This window comes from Notothenia rossii (genome assembly GCF_949606895.1).
Source record: "Notothenia rossii genome assembly, chromosome: 3".
NCBI classification, from domain to species: Eukaryota; Metazoa; Chordata; class Actinopteri; order Perciformes; family Nototheniidae; genus Notothenia; species Notothenia rossii.
The window spans coordinates 48,287,313-48,305,111 of NC_136901.1; the positions used below are offsets into that span (position 1 = coordinate 48,287,313).

Below are 17,799 nucleotides of genomic sequence, written 5' to 3' on the forward strand. Positions count from 1 at the left end.
AGTGCTGATCACTTCAGGAGTCAATCTCTGAGTCTTCTCCAGACTCACCACCATCATGACCACAATTATTGCATGAAATTCCTTTACAGACTCCACATGCTGAGATGCACTTAACGCCATTCCTCTTGCAGCTGCACCGCCGGTTGCTGCAATCTCCATTACAGTTGCAGCTTGTGAACTGCAGTAGCTCCTCAGGAACCATGGGGTCTAGTGTTGGGACTAGCTCATAGCCATGTACACCTAATGTCCATCCATAGTCACTGGGGTTCAGAGACATACTCTGCAGAAGGATCCAGTCCTGGGTTTGTAGGTAGGCACGGAGAGAATGCTGTGCAGCTGCACCCTCTGTTGGAGGTAGAGTTTCTGGTTTGATCAGCCCTGCCCCTGCCTTCCGTGAGAACATTTTGTGTCGAATTTCACCCAAAGCAGTACCTGGTGCATGGTAAATGTACTGGAAGATGGTAGTACCAGCCTGTATCACTGCATCCTTAGTAGCTTGTGTGTCAAAGAAGATGTCCATGTGTTCATCAATGTACACTGCACAGAACCTGCAAAAAAAATGCACTTTGAGATTTGTTTCAAATATAAAGTGAAATAGAAAAAGATTATTATTATTATTACCTGTCAAATAAGGTTGTTTTCCCATGACCAGTTATAGCAGAAACCATATCACAACCAGTGAAGGCGTGACACAAGAGCAGGTAGCATCTCTCTTTTTCAGAGAGAGCTTTGCGGATCCTTCTGACATCATAAGAGCCCTTTGATGTTGTGAAGAAGAGTGGATGGTTGGTGCTTGGAATATGGTGTACTAGCATCACCAGCACATCTGCATCTTCTGCCCGCACCTGAAAATAGAACAAGATATGTAAAGCGTGTTGCACTATACAAAACCAGATAAAACTATTCAAGTTTGAATACTCAAGAGTGAATACTTTTGTTTCCAAAATAGGCTACCTACACAAATGCTACTAACCTCAACAGAGTCATCTGTAGCAGTGGCCAATGCCTCTCTCACAATCGAAGTGTCAGCATCATTGTCACACTGCTGCACTGTGATGTTATGTTTTCTGAATGTTGAAGAGAGGAGGTGGATTAGCTCACTCTTGTTATTGGTGTTGTCCAGGAACTTTGCTCTTGGTGTCCAGTGTATCATATCCGGTCAAATCACAGCATGACTTCTTAGTGCGCCGGATGTGGTCATGATCTTTTGGTGATCGGCTGTAGCCATCAAAGACCACAATGGTCTTCTGAGAGCGGCGGCCAAGACACTGTACATAGCTTAAGTAACTGTTGGCAATCTCCTGCCAAGTCTGACCTTGTTTCCACTTTACCATGTAGAGAAGCCATCCACCATCAACTACAAGAGTGGAGCAGGATTGGTTATTGAGGTCAAGCGGATCAGTTAACTCCTTCAGGCTAGTCTTGGAAAAGCCTGCCTTGTTCGCCTTGTTCATTTTCTGATCTTTATTGCTGAAGAGGGACAATGGGAAGGGAGTCAGCTCATACGCCAAGCTTGTCTCAACTGTCATATCCCGTTGGGCAAAAATTATCAGTCGGTTGAACAACTTGAGTGAGTCAAGGTGTATCTTCTTCTCGTTGATCTTGGGAATCTTTCTGAGTGATGACAGGGCTTGTACCTTTAACTTCACTTCCATGGTCGATGTCACTGACTGTCCATCCAGCTTGATCTGCATCTCTCTCCCTATTTCTGCTGCTCTCTCAGCATTGACTGGGTCATCTCCTGTGCTCCTGAATCCTGTTGAGAAAGACACAAGCAACTCCTTGTCTCGATCGGGGTCGAATGGGTTGTTCTCCTCAAACCATTGGAGGGCAAGGTCAATTGCATCAGCATCTCTCTTCATCTGTGTTTTGCCAAGGTCTCTGTGGAGCGGAGCATGTTTCTTGACACTTTCCTCCATGCGCTGGTTGACATTGGAGAAGAAATTAAGGGTGAGCACCCAGCACTTGTGACCAGAATCACTGTGTCTCATCCTCCCTCTGCTCAGTCCACCTTCTGACTTGGCTGACTTCATCAATGTCTGCTCGATACAGATATCACACCAGGTGCCGGACCAATCATGGCTGGAGTAACGGACGACATGGTTTCCATGGGCAGTGAAACTTTCAAATGTCTCCTTGTAAGCCGCAAAGATGTCCAGCATCCTGCTAACAATGCAGCACAGGTGGCCGTTGTGATCTGCAAGCCGTTCAGTTCTGATGAAGACCTTGATCACATCTACCATGTAGTGGTACTGCACCCAGAGAGCAGGCGTCCTTCCTCCTTCAGCAAGTATTTTGAAGGTTTCTTCAAACCGCTGTTCAAACAGTGCCACTACTGGATCTGTGTGTCTGGCTCCCATCTTCCCATCAGCTACCTTCTCCATGAAAGTCCTAATTTCACCGAGTTCCTCCTCGGTGAAGGCATGTTTCATGATGTGCTGATAGATGGCTGCATCGATGAGGAGGTGAGCACGGATTGCCTTGTCAAAACATCCTCCATCCAGGATGTGGTTGGCTGTCATCACTGTAAAACCCAATGTTGCTCTTTAGTTATCATGACTCATTTTTACTTGTCAATACAACACAGATTTGTGCAAAAAGTCATTTTAACTTAAAATAATTAATTGATAACGTCTCAACCACATGGAAGTTGACTCAATTAAGACCCTTTGTTATGTTAACAAGATAAATCAAGTTGAGTCTAGTTGAGTTGACAAATGCACAAAAGTTATAGACTTGTGCGTCATCACGCTGTACGCTGTGTAGCACGTTTTGCGTCCTTCCCTGCTAAGTAGGGTGGCCATTTCCATAACACCAAAAAGGAGGACACTTTGGGATTATCTTTTAGTTTTTATCCTGGCTTCACTGAATCCTTCACACTCAAAACACAATAAGACTCTAGTGTACTAACCACAAGTTGAATGTCTATTTACGATACTTTTGCCCTTTCCTGGCTGCTTCCAAGAGTTTTTTGTTTGTAAGGAGTCTCTGGTACATGTCTGTGCACTCAAATGTGAAGTTGACACAAATTTGCAGCTCTGCCTTGACACTGTCCACATCCAGACGATTTCTCTCATTTCTCCATGCTGAGGTCATCATTGAGAACACACGTTCTGTATGTGCATTGCTACATGGGATGGAGAAGATGTAGGCGCTGATCTTCCTCAGATTCACAAGTGGGACTTCTGCTTTGGAAAACAGTTTCAGATACCGCTCCTCACTGTGGCATCCTTCCATTTCTGAAGAGCTGAGAATAGCTTCCACCATGCCATATTCCTCATAGAGTCCATCCATGTCAATGTCTTTCAGGCTGCAGGCTTGGACTGCATCACTGTATTCTCCATAGGACACAGCAGTTGTGAGGCCAAGCTTTGACACTTTACTATGAAAGCTGTTCTCAGAGAAGTCATACCTTTCACTCACGTATTTCTTGGCTCTTTCATAGAAAACAAGAAAATCAGCCTCACATTTCTTAGCCAGATCAGGGGTTAGCTGCTTGAGTTTGTTGTTCACAGCAAAGCCAAAAAATGTGTCCTTTAACCTTCTCTCAAGTTTCCCTTTCAGTTCAGTCATTACCTTAAACACAGAGGTTATGCTGAATGATTTGGCCTCAAGTGCTTCAATGCAGTCTGAAAACACTTTCAGAATGTGACTGAGGAAGAGAAAATACATCTCAGATACTTCGTTGCCATCCTCTCCAAAGCATTTCCACAAAATCTTGGAGCATTCCTCCTCACCTAGACTCTGAAAGTAGCTGGTCAGGGGTCTCCAACACTTCAGGATTCTGTCAATAGATGGCAGCAGAGACAACCATCGCGTGACAACGTGCCGCAGCAGATTGCATTCCTCCACTTCCACAAACTCGCAGAATTCCTTCAACTGCGCCGTTCTGCTAGCTGAGATCCTAAAATGGCTATACACCTTAAGCACAACATTTTCAATGTCAATATCCAAATTGCTTGCTGCATATCTTGTTGCATTGTGCAGAATATGGGCTAAACAGTTTGCAGCGAGCACGTCTTTTTGAGCCTGTTTCAGTTTCTGATAAACACTGTTGTGTTTTCCATAGTTAACGCTGGCGTTGTCTGCTGCATATGCTGACATTTTTTTCACATCTAGTCCAGACATCTCCAGTTTAGATAGCAGCTGATTTGTTATAGCTTCCGACTTTTCGTTGCTATCACTGTAAAAATCCAACAGTGCATGTTGCACGCCCTCCTCAAAGTGAAAATATCTCAGTACAATGGGGAAACACTTGATCGTACCTTTGTTTGATGCATCACTTGCCACTGAATAATGCAGTTCATTTTCTTTTATGTAATCCACATGCGTCTGGACAGAGTAGGGTGCTAGGATATTTTCGCACAAAGCTTTGGCTTTTGTTTTTCCACAGGTCATCCCTTTTGCTATTGATGAGTCGTTGTAGATTGTGCGATCAACTTTTATTCCACAGTCTACACTCCTGTATGACTGGTGATGCTTGACGGCATGATAAACTTTACAAAGTTCTGCTGCGGAGATTTTGTCATCTTGAGGCGATGAAGCTTCACGGAAAAACGATAAAAGTGAAGAGGCACCTGCGCTTTGATCGTTGCTTTTGTGCTTATCTGTGTTAGCATGTCTGTCGACAGCACCTTTTCTTTTGCTACTTACATCCACATCGCAACGACACAACGTGCAAAAAGCATGGAAGTCGTCCTTTCGGCTTTTTGTGAGGAATCCATGCTCTTTCGACCATTCAGGATTAAATGAAGTCTTTCGTTTCGGCATTTCTGCGGTTTAACCTACCGCTAACTAGGCGGAGTTGGCTCATGAGCTAGTCTGCTAGCGCTAACGTCACTCTGTGCCACAGTGCCATGCCGTGAACGTGACGTCAAGAAGCACATGGCTAATTGTTTACGTTTATTAACCAATGAAATACAAGATATTTATTTGACATCACATTCAGCCAATAATTTGTAAGACCACAAGTCTTACAGGGATATATACTTACACATAACTTATTTTTTGTATTTCTTTGTATAATTTTTTTTTTTTTTTTTATACCCTAAAAGTATAAAATGGGGATCACCTCAAAAGGAGGACAAATGAGCGTCCGGCTCAAGGCTGCGCCGGCAGACGGACACAGACATTGAAAACCGGACTGTCCGACCTAAAACCGGACGGATGGCCACCCTACTGCTAAGCGCGTGCATTGTTCGGTGGATGGAACAACGCCAGAGACTGAATATACATCGTATTTTAACAAGGTGAGTGTAAATGTTATATTGATAGCTTACAAGTAATATTTAAGACATGTTTTACGTTTTTTAATTGGTTACATTATCGTCCGTGTTGCCCGTTTATTGAAAACGGAACAGCAAAACTTTTGGTGAAATTCACAGTGGGAATAGCTAACAGCTTAGCAGCCCGAGTTAGCTAGCTGCTAGCAAACAGCGCAGCCATTCCCTCCTGTTTGACTTGTTGATTAGTTTGTTTCCCAGACTTTTTAATTTAAATTACCCCCTGCCCAGTTTGGTGTGCGTATTGAGAATGTCTTTTTTATTTCATTAAAAAATTGTGTTCTTCAAACTTTTAATTGCTATAGTTAAAATGAGTTGCACGTGCACTAAATAGGCTATGAGTAAACCATGGTGGAGAATTTTTGGGACAACAGTTAATAGGATGCGTTTAATTTTTACTTATTATACACATATATATATACACATATATTTGTGTGTGTAGTTTTTTTCACATGCTGTTGCAATTGGTTGCAACAACTAGTAACGTTAGAAAAACTACAACACCACACCGGATCTAGCTAGACTGGAAACAAGACAATAGGCACGCCGTTTGGCAGCCGGCCAATAGTCGTAGGCTAACGTTACGGTTCGAGTGAGTGGCGAGCGCGATACGACGAAATGGATGATAAAAAGATTCAGAGAAATGGCCCGCCTTGCACGCAAGTACTTAGCAGCACCGGCAACATCACTACCTTCTGAGAGGTTGTTTTCAGTGTCTGGGCATGTTGTGCAAAAGAAGCGAGCTTCACTGTTGTCTGAAAATGTCAACAGGCTTGTCTGTTTGAGTAGCTGGCTGAAAGCAAAGAAGTTGTAGGCTTAAGCCTACAACTTATTTGCTTTCAGCTTTCAGTTTTATTGGTTACCTAACTGTTACTGTTCATTGTTTCTGAAATACGTTTTCTGACTGCTATGTTCACAGCAAACTTTAGAAAAAGGAAATATTAAGCCATGGTTTAACTTTATAATTGTATTTTGTACTGCCCTGTTTGCATGTTGCTTCTAATAAAAGAAACATGTGCATAAAGCAAGCCAATCCACTTTTCCATGTTCATAAGAGCATTAAAATGAAAATAAATAATGGGACAAAAATAAATCAAGGGACATTTAGAATAGATAAAATTGTGTGATTAATTGCGATTAATTGTGAGTTAACTATGACATTCATGCGATTAATCGCGATTAAATATTTTAATCGTTTGACAGCACTAATATATAGGCCTATAGCTTTGAGGAAAATATAACATGCTTATTAAACTACCATGTAATATCTCTGTCCTAATTCTTTCTTACTTTTCTTTTTCCAGGTGTACATGATCAAGATCCAAAGGTGAATGCTGTGGATTTGTAAGTTTTGTACCTATTACTCAGGAAATCGCAAAAGAATAATTGAACATTATAGAGCCATTCATGGACATCATGGAAGAAATTGCCCTTTGCCCTGTATCTACAGTGACTGTCCGCTAGTTTTCCGATCACAGGAATCCCTTAATAAGCATTTAAGAGAACATGGACTTTCACATCATGGACCTGTTGGAGGGTTAAACCTTAAAATTAACTGTCAATTGTGTGACTTCAATTATCCAGTGACTATAAAACAGTACTTTGGTCATCTTGGGAAACATCTTAGAAACAAAGAGACAGTTACCTGCCCTTTTAATCACTGTTCTCACGAAACAAGAAATTACACTACCTTTACTTCGCATAAAAGTCGTTTTCACAACAATGCCACACTGCAAGACTTGAAATCTGAGCTTATTACTCAAACACATTTAGGCGTGGAACTTGTGGCTGATCAAGTGGTTTCAGATGTCAGTGATGCAGAATGTTCTGAGGATGAGATTGTAAATGAGCAGGAGGATACCTCTGATAAAGTTCAAGCAAGACTTGCGTCTTTACTTCTGCGATTGGAAACTGTTTTACATGTCTCAAAGACTGCAGTTCAGCAAATAGTTACAGAATCTAGGGATATTGGTGTTTTATTGAGTGAGGTAAACAAAAATACTCTTGATAAAGCATTAAGGCAGAATGGATGTACCATTGATGAAAACACTATAAATTTAGTAAAGGATACCTTGTGCCAGGCAAATCATTTTAGCTGTCTTTCAGAGGGTGGGTCTTTGTCAACTGACAAAAGGAGGTCATCTTTTTTCAAAGAAAACTTCAGTTTAATCAACCCAGTTGAATATGTTTTAGATTTTTCATCAAAAAAAACATTTGTTTATGTGCCAATCTTGCGTGTTCTTCAAGCGTTATTGAATAGGGGTGATGTAATTGACAGAGTTTTGGAAGAAAACCGAAAATCACCATCTGGCCAGTATAAGTCTTTTTTTGATGCATCGTACTGTAAAGAAAATCCACTTGTTAATGGTGAAGATCTAAGTATTTCTTTGGGCTTGTATATTGATGACTTTGAGATCTGTAACCCTTTAGGCACCTCAAGAAAGAAACATAAGCTGTGTGCAATCTATTGGATAATTGGCAATTTGCCTGTAAGAGACAGATCATCATTGTCTACTATATATCTGGCTGCCCTATGCAAAAGTCAAGATATTAAAACATTTGGTTATGGTCCAATTGTTCAACCACTGCTGAGAGACCTACAGTTGCTTGAAAAGGAAGGAATTTACATTGACAGGTTAGGAACCAGTGTCAGAGGCACAGTGCTATACATTTCATCAGATAATTTGGGGGCACATTCATTTGCTGGCTTTCAGGAGTCCTTTAATGTGGACAAGTTTTGCAGATTTTGCCTTGCAAGTCGAAAAGATATTCAAACTTGTTCTGTAAGAAGTGGGTCATTTGTATTGAGAACGATAGAGTCACATAACCTGAACCTGTCTGAGCTTAAAGAAAACACAAATTTGAAAAGTGTAAATGGTGTAAAACGTGAATGTGTTCTAAATGAACTACAATACTTTCATTGTATAACAGGGTTTCCACCTGACTTTTTGCACGACCTATTTGAAGGCATTGTACCCTTTGAGCTGTGTTTGTGTTTGAAAAAATTCATTGACAGGAAATATTTCACATTAGATAATTTAAATACTGCCATACAGTACTTCCCTTATAAGTACTCTGACAAAACCAATTGTCCTCAAAAAAATTCTGTACATTTTCATTTGTCTGGAACCATAGGAGGAAATGGCCACGAGAATTGGACTCTGTTAAGGTTGTTGCCATTAATTATTGGTGATGATGTCCCTGAAAATGATGATGCATGGTCTCTGATTCTGGAACTGAAAGACATTGTTGAAATCTTGGCATCGTCCGCTTTTACAGATGAAAGCATCTGTTACCTAGAAGCAAAGATCTTTGAACATAGGAAACTTTTAACAGATGTATTTCCTGATGTGAAACTCAAACCCAAACATCATTTTCTTGAGCATTATCCCCATCTGATTCGTTGCTTTGGACCTGTGGTTGACTTCTGGACATTTCGCTTCGAAGCAAAACACAGTTTTTTCAAGAAAGCTGTTTGTGATATTAATAACTTCAAGAACATTGTGTTGTCTCTGGCCAACAGACACCAGCTTATGTTGGCATACCATTTTGACATGCCTTGCCTGTTCAAGCCAGCAGTAGAAGTAGAGAGGATAACACACAATTCCCTTGAAAATGTGCCCCTCCCAGTCAAACTAGCTATTCAGCACAAATTCAGTCATCTGACCACTATATCACTTGCCACAACAGCCTTAATACATGGAACAAAATATGTAAAGGGGATGTTTGTATCATTTGGAAGCACAAGTGGACTCCCTGATTTCTGCCAAGTCCTGTACATTGTGATAGTGGACAACAAGGCATTCGTTGTTCTTCAACCTTTCTCTGGTTGTTACCTGGACCACTATAGATGTTATGAAGTTTGCAGTGCTGAGGATTCCCAACTGGTTGTGGTCGACCCTGCAGAGCTGAACCACTACGTCCCCCTGACAGCCTACGTGGTGCAAGGCAGACTCCTGATTTCTCCCAAGGCATTCCTGCTACACTGAGGTAATCCTTTTGCTTATTTTCAGGATAATTTAAGTAATAATAATTGTCTTATAGGCCTTAGTTTCATTAACAACTCTACCTTATGTTCTATACTTTTATATAGTTCATTATTTTACTACCATTGTTTTTAAATAATACAAAATAACCTTCTTTACATCTTAACAGGGTTTAAACAAAATCTTAAATTGATAGTCTACGGCAGGGGTGTCCAAACTACGGCCCGCGGGCCAACTGCGGCCCGCCAACCATTTTTAATTGGCCCGTTTCAAAGTCTAAAAGTATAATGGACTATGGCCCACACATAATATTTGCGTTTAACTGTATTGTACTTCTTAGTTTCAACACTAGATGGAGCTACTGTCTTTAACAAGGCAGCGTCCCTACAAAGCAAGCAATCAAAGAAAAAATTTGCTCAGGGTCACCAGAAATGGCGGAACCAAAAAGACGCAAGATCGCAAGTGAGTGCAGAAAATTTCAGACTCGGTGGAAAAATGAATATTTTTTCATAGAAACCAAGGGGAAGTGTGTGTGTTTGATTTGCAATGAAACGGTTGCCGTTATGAAAGAGTACAATGTACGACGACATTACGAGACGAAACATCAGACCTTCACGTCCTACACTGGCGCCGAGCGGGAAGAGAAGGTGAAGCAAATGACAGCTAGCCTGCTAACCCAGCAACAGTTTTTTTTCCGTGCAAACAAAGCTCAAGAAAATGCTACAATAGCCAGTTATGAAGTAGCTCAACTCATTGCCCTACATGGGAAATCTTTCTCAGACGGTGACTTCATCAAACAGTGCCTCACTAAAGTCGTGGGAATAATGTGCCCGGAGAAAATGCAGGATTTTAACAACGTTAGCATGTCTAGAAATACGGTTGTGCGGCGAATTGAAGACTTGTCGGCTAACTTAAAGCAGCAAGTGTCAGATAAAGCTTGTGCTTGTGATTTTTACTCGATTGCATGTGATGAGAGTACAGATGCCACGGACACTGCACAGCTGTTAATCTTTTTGCGGGGAGTTGATGATAATTTTTGCATTACGGAGGAACTGCTTGATCTTCGGAGTCTAAAGGGGACAACAACTGGTAAGGACATTTTTGAAGCTGTGTCAGATGCAATTGACTCGATTGGACTTAAATGGGACAAGCTGTGTGGACTAACAACGGATGGGGCTCCAGCAATGACAGGCGAGCGCAAAGGAATGGCATCTATGGTATGCGCCAAGGTGCGAGAGAGCGGAGGGGAGGCTGTCAAAATGCACTGCATCATCCACCAAGAAGCCCTCTGTGCCAAGTCAGTCCAGCTTGGCGATGTGATGAACACAGTTGTGAAAACTGTCAATATAATTCGGGCACGAGGGCTCTACCACAGAGAATTTCAAGCGTTCCTCTCTGATGTCGATGCTGAATACGGGGACCTACTCTACCATTCTGATGTGCGCTGGCTTAGCCGTGGCTCTGTGCTGCAGCGGTTTTATTCCCTGAGATCAAATATCGACACGTTTTTGAAAGAAAAGGGCAGACCTCTGCATGAGCTCAGTGACCCTTTATGGTTGGCAGACCTGGCTTTTTTAGTTGATCTCACTGATCATCTCAACACCCTGAACAAGAGACTACAAGGCAAAGAGCAGCTGGTATCACAGCTGTATGCGCACATGAAAGCATTCCGTGCGAAGCTCCGTCTCTTCGAGTCACAACTGCGCAACTTCAATGTAGCGCACTTCCCCACGCTGACCGAAATCAAATGCGCGTTTCCAGATGCCCTCTCTGCTAAAATGGGAGAATATGTGTCTGTGATCACATCTCTCATTACAGAGTTCAGTCGGCGCTTTCAAGATTTTTCTGTCATTGAGAAGAAAATCACACTGTTTGCGGCTCCGTTTTCAATGGATGCAGAAGAAGTGGAAGAGAGTCTGCAATTAGAACTGATTGAAATGCAGTGTGATGATTCTCTGAAGAATCAACATCAGCTTCTCTCCCTACCTGACTTCTACCGGAGCTTGGAAAAGGCCAAGTTTCCTCTGATGAGACGCCACGCAAAACGAATGATGAGTCTGTTTGGCTCAACATACATCTGTGAGCAGACATTTTCTCTGTTAACGCTGAACAAAAGCAGATTGAGAACCAGAATGACCGACAGCCATCTCTGTGACGTCCTTCGCATCTCAACCACCAAACTTACTCCTGACCTGCCAGCTATCCTTCAGACCAAAGCGCAGCATCACTGCTCCCACTGAGTGCAACATTCTTCCCATTACTGGTGAGTTAAAAATATACACACAGTTTTCATGTGTTAATAAGCCCAAATACTTAATAAATTCAGTCAATTAAAGTTGAATTTTTTAACAAACATTAGTTGATGTGTTAACAAGCCCAATTATTTATTTATTTGTAAAAAACAAAATTAAAATCTACTAATGGAGAGCTGTGATGGAGGCTTTTTTTCTTCAAACATGTTCAATTATCAAACGTAATTTATCTGCATTTGATTGATTTTACCAATATTAGTGCATTAGAAGTGAGGCAGTATACTTCACGTCTAGTGAGTGGCCCAGTCCTTCGTATATTTTTCTGTATGTGGCCCTCAGGAAAAAAAGTTTGGACACCCCTGGTCTACGGCAAGGCCACAACGCCTTGCATTGCACTCTCCTACAGCAAAACCCCATACTTAGTTGACTGAAGCCCCGTCCTTTTCCCATCTACACTAAATCTCTTCACCGAAAATAGCAGATCTACAAGCTCACAACATGTCAGACATAGTGAGCTTGTAGATCTGTAATTTACACAGAATGTTCCCAATATTGGGATATAGGCCTCATGTGGTTAAATTACTTACTAGGTCGGGGTTCTACTATGACATGTGATCATTACTTTGCCTTGTTTATAAGAAAATGTATATTTGTTTTGTTCTTTTTAGATTCACCATGTTGCTGCGTGTCATCCTAACCGAAGAGGACATTCGGAGGGTCACCATTGAGAACATGCCCGACACGGTTGATGACCTGCACTTGATCCTCAAAAACAAGCTTGGATTGGAAGGAGTTTTGAGGGTACAATTTCAAGATCCAATGTTCAATAACGAGCTTTGCAACTTGAGTAACATGTCAGATCTCCCTAAAGATAAAGTGACTTTAAAAGTGTACAGTCATCCTCTTGAAGAACTCCAAGTTCATACAGAAGAACTTTATTATCATACAGACTCAACGTTGGACACTGCAAGCTTAACCACAACCCCTGAGTCGAGCTACAGTCGAGTCCAGTCCACCTGCAGTCGTCACCTGCCTCAGTCATTTCAGATCCCTACTTTTGCGTTTGATACAGAGCTAAGGTTAAGGGAAGGAAATGAAGCCTTCCAGAAGGATGGAACCCTTCTTGATATCTCCAAATGCATGAAATCAGACATTTTGGAAAAAATAGCAGAAGCGGTTTATGCCTATAGCCCATACCCACAACATGAGGAATATGCTTTGGTGGCGCAAGCGCTCATCAAAAAACATCCATATCTGAGGGAACCAGGGTCAGCCGCTGGATGGCACTGTTGGACGTTTAGTTTAAAGTTTAAAATGGGTAACTTCAGACAAAAGCTCCGAGAGGCTGGATGCCCAGAGCTCAAGATCAACTCACTCAACTCACGGTCATCCAGCACATCTGGGAAAAGAACTCTTAAGAGGGCTAGAAAATCAGAAGTCAACTTCTTGCCAGACATCCCGGAAGGAAAAACAAAACACTCCCTTGACGAAGAAAGGACAGCAATGCTCACAGAAATGAAGAAGAGGAAGGTTGATTGGAAGCAAATTCAAGCGATGATGACCAGCACCTTCTCTTTGCGGAGAAAGGAAATCTTAGAGGATGAGCCACCTGTGGCTGACATCAAAGATAAATGGCCAGCACTGTTCTCTGAACGTCAGGTAAAGTACTTCTCTATTTCAAATGTGATTGAGGAAGATCAGATTGGAGGCTGATTAAGAATAGAAAGATATGTTGTACACAATGGCTAATGTCTGCTGTCATGAAGATTATACAGTTATATACATACAGTATATCAGTGATATTGAATTTACAGCCAATCGCTCGGCTTGTTCTTTGCTTCTTTTATGCCTACTAGATTGAAGCAGAGTTTGCTCGCCTCACCACTGTTGACCTGAAAGGCTGCCTCTTCGCTGGTCTTGACAAGTATCTGCAGAGGTTCATTGATATCTACAAAGCCAAGCCTGGTGTGGTGGAGCTGAAGAAGCTGTTGACAACACTGGATAGTGATGTAAGTATGCTTACGTGATATTTTACACTGTTTTTCTGTTAAAAAAAGTTCTTATAGTAAATGTTACTATAGCGTTGGTTCAGTAACAGGCTTCTCTCAGTCCCTGTCTCTCCAGCTCTTTATAAACAGCAAATTTACTTTCACACGGGTCAATGGTGTCATCCAATTAGGAGAAAGAACCGCTTTATCAGCTTCAATTTGATAGTTTTCCAATTTTGTCTGCAGCTCTCACTCACACTCACACACACTTATCATTTATTTACTGTTAAATACTCTATTCTGATGTTATCTGACTGAAGCTGTTCCATTGGTTGTGTATTGTCTATTATTTTTAGTGTTCCAACCAATGGAAAAGGACCGTTGTGTTGATGGGGATCCCCCACTACCTCAAAGAGGTTTCGTCCAACTTTTACAAGAAAGTTCAGGTATATTTTATTTTATATTTATATTTTCCGTCAGTGCAGATCAGGCCCCCATTCTTACCCTTACTTGTACGTATCCTGTATTTTAGGACCTAAACAGTGGGTTGGGACCAATCATGAGTAAAAGGCCCTTTCTTTGTTTCCAATTTTCCTCAAAATATTTACTTCATTTTTGAGCGCTAACCGCTCCAACATGTGGCTTTGTGTGTATGTCCGTACCAGCATGGCTTCGATGGCAGTGTCCAAGCTTAGGAGTATAAATGAACTCATCGAAAGCACCGCTCATTTCACACTGGGTGGGATTTTTTTTTTTTTTTTTTTTAATAAAGCCCTTAAAAAATTAGGTTTTTAAGTACTCAACAGCTCATACTCTTTTTTTTTTTTTTTTTTGTGAAGTGTTGTGAGATTGTAGGTCAGCTATTTTCATTAGTTTGGGCCCGAGTGTGTCTTAAGATACAAAGTTTAGGAACCACTGGTGTGTTTCATGCTTAATGCTGTTGTGGCCACAACAACAGAATCAATAAAGGTTTATTTTATCACGTTTTCCACTTTGTTTAGGCCACAGATGCTGAGGAGGACATGACAAGAGGAATGATGCTGGGCATCCTCATAGTGGCAGACGGGGATGATACTGTCAGTTTCGCAGTGGTCATCGAGGAAGAAATCATCTTTCCATCAGTCAGTGATTTTCCAACAGCTGTGTCACTGCTGATGGGTCTGCTCTACGCACTCAACATCGACTATCCCAAAGGCATAAGGTACACATTTGAAGTCATTCAGAAGGTGCTCATGGACATTGGTGGAGGCCATTGCACTGCTTTGGTTCATGGCTTGAGAAACAAACTCTTGAGGAAGACCATGTAAGCTTAAAGCGGAGTTTAAGCATTGACCCTGAACTTGATGGACATTGGAGGAGTCATGGACTGAGAAATGGACTCCCATTTAAGTTTGATTGTTGGAGAACTGCACACAGCAATATTGTGTATTGTTACATGGCTTGAGATACAGACTCTTGAGGAAGCCCGTGTAAGCTTAAGGCAGAGTGTAAATATTGATACTCAAGTAGAAAATGCAAGTTCAACTGAACAAACAAAATGTGAACTTGGTATGAGAAATGGACTCTATATTTTGTTATTTTGGTTAGACATCCTGTAGATTGTGTACTGCATTTGACAATTTAATGACTTGTGCAGGTTTACATGCCACTTTGGAAGGGCACACACTGTGGATTTGTTGGGATATTTACACTGTGGATTTTGGGTATAGCGACACAGTGTATTTGGAACACAGTAACACACAGTGTATTTGGGACACATAACACATGGTGTGGATTTATTTGGGGGACACAGTAACACACACGGTGTGTATTTATTTGGGGGGGACAGTAACACACACAGTGTGTATTTATTTGGGGGACAGTAACACACACAGTGTGGATTTGTTGCACTGAGGTTTTATCCACACTGTGTGAAACTTCAGTGTTTACTTAATCTTATTTGCGATGCATTATTTAGAATTGCACATGTTTTGATGCATTTTTTTTATTCTTCAGTTAATTGCTCTATTTGTAACTGGCTGCACATTGTTGAATGCCAACACGTTTGTTTAAGATGTCATCAAAATGAAAACTTAAATGTCGACTTAAATTTCTATAACTTGCAATGCAAAATATATTTGAGTATTGATGATTGCCTAAATAGGATGCATTAAATAATAGATAACACATCAAGTATTATGGTAGTATGATTAACTGCCCACAGTGAGATGGTAAGAAAGAACAAGGCAAGGCTATTAAAAAAAGCTTTCTGGTACAAATGTTCCATTTTGATGACATCATGTGTTGGTACTGTCTTAAAGGAGTAGTTCACCCAAAAAAGGGACTTATTTTCTATCAGTTACACACCCCATGAAGCCTTGAATTCATGGAGATTTATTTTTACTTTTGTTGGATTGGATCGTTGGATGGTTGGATTGTTGGATGATTGTCTTCTGATGCATTATTCTTGTTCCCAAAATTGTTTTTATTGAGACTCATCTGTTTTTATTAAAGATGCTTGAGTTGGATCTCAGTGTTTTTGGTTCATAAAGTTGTATCTTCAATAAAACAAGAAACATATTGGGCAGTATTTGTTGTTAAATTGTATTAGATGTCTGGGGTGAAAACTGCATTACATTTAAGCAGATAAACTCATTAGCATTGCAGTTAAATCAACCAAAAACTAAAATAGTATTGACTTAAGGTTAAGTTATATCAACTAAAGGTATCAAGTTATATCAACTGAAGTTATCAAGTTATATCAACTAAAGGTATCAAGTTATATCAACTGAAGTTATCAAGTTATATCAACTAAAGCTATCAATTAGTGAAGTTATATCAACTTAAGTTATCAAGTTATATCAACTAAAGGTATCAAGTGCTGAAGTTAAATTAACTAAAGTTATCAAGTTATATCAACTAAAGCTATCAAGTTAGACAAACTAAAGTTGGAGTTGAGTCCAATAGCAATATTTATTTGAGTTAACTCAATTGTCTTTGTTGTCTTGACGTAAAATTATTTCGCAGCATGGATACGCAAATATTTAAGTTGAAACAACAAGTTGGGTCTTACAGTGTACTCCCTGGATAGATCAGCTGGATCAGCTCCAGTAGTCCAGAATCCTCCATGATGTTTCCAATGGATCCAAGGTTGGACTTCAGCAGGTGAAATCCACCCAACCTCGGAATGATAGGTAGACTTGTCTGTTTTATGATGTCCACAGCCTTCAGCCATATCGGAAGATCGAATGTCACTATAGTGACTCTGTCTGCAGAGAGCCTTGTGCACTCTTTGAGAGTGGTGAAGATGGTGTTGAGGTCATTAGGGTCACCTTCAATGATTGGGAGGAAGTTGATCTGTGTGCGCTGCTTGACATAATCTGCATGGATACTCTTCATCCAGCCATTCCAGTTGGAGTGTGGGAACTCAGGATCCTGGGCTTTGATCACCCACCCTGCTGCCCAGAGTGTATCGCCCGGAGTGAGGAGTAGCTGGTCTTGTGTCACAGAAGAGGCAAGCTCGGTAATGGGAAGAAATGTGATGGTGTTTATCCCTGTCCTTTTTCTGTTGGTGAATGGAAGAATCTTCACTTCAGCTCCTCTGAGGATCTTAGCTTTGTCAAGTGCCTTCAACTTCACTCTGTGGACAGCTGCTGTCGTCTGGGGATCTGGCAAAGATGGTGCCGGAGAAGTAACTTTGATCCAACCCACTGAATGGAAAGGAGTGTTTCCCTGAATAGAGACAATGTTTAAATCTATATTGTCTCCGACAAACTGAGTGAATACATTGGTTGTTTCCCCAACCTCCATGGCCTCCATGACCACCTGATTGTCATGGCTAGTTTCACTTCCACTGGCTGTCATAAATGATAGATCCTCAAGTGCAGAGTCAACCGCAACCTCATCATCGATATGCTCATAAGTTTCTTCCACAATCGCATAAAGAGTATCAGAAGTATCTTGGATGCCATCTCCATTCCTGCCATTAAGGAAGCAGTATTTGAAGTTTTGTGTCTCGGAATATGACTCTGTGTATCGAAGCTGGTGTAACTTGTTCAGCATCCACTTTGACCCAAATCTATGATCAAGTTGTATGGCAAGCCCCATCTGGTATGGCAAAACTCCTGATCGAGGCCGAGAGGCCTTTATGAAGTTCTGCCCCCAAATGGCTACTCTTTCGTCGGTCTTCACTATTGGCCTCAGGAACATCTGAAGACTCTCAGGAACAAGAGCCAGCTGACTCTGGATGTTAGTCATACTGTGTGCTGTGGGGTATGACTTTGGGTCTAGATCGAACATGGCGATCTCGTTG

At 41.2% G+C, this 17,799-nt stretch overlaps 1 protein-coding gene across 2 annotated transcripts; it reads left to right on the forward strand.

Annotated features, from left to right (window-relative positions):
• The first annotated feature begins 11,985 nt into the window (after positions 1 to 11,985).
• LOC307034162 (sterile alpha motif domain-containing protein 3-like) lies at positions 11,986 to 15,289 on the forward strand. Of its 2 annotated transcripts, none has more exons than XM_079672933.1 (4): positions 11,986 to 12,321; positions 13,377 to 13,529; positions 13,865 to 13,954; positions 14,510 to 15,289. In XM_079672933.1, exons 1-4 carry the CDS (start codon positions 12,163 to 12,165, stop codon positions 14,813 to 14,815), a joined length of 708 nt encoding a protein of 235 aa, XP_079529059.1. In that variant the 5' UTR covers positions 11,986 to 12,162; the 3' UTR covers positions 14,816 to 15,289. The 2 variants fall into 2 exon arrangements, with proteins under 2 accessions (XP_079529059.1, XP_079529058.1); XM_079672932.1 differs by having other exon boundaries at positions 11,993 to 13,179.
• The last annotated feature ends 2,510 nt before the right edge of the window (positions 15,290 to 17,799 follow it).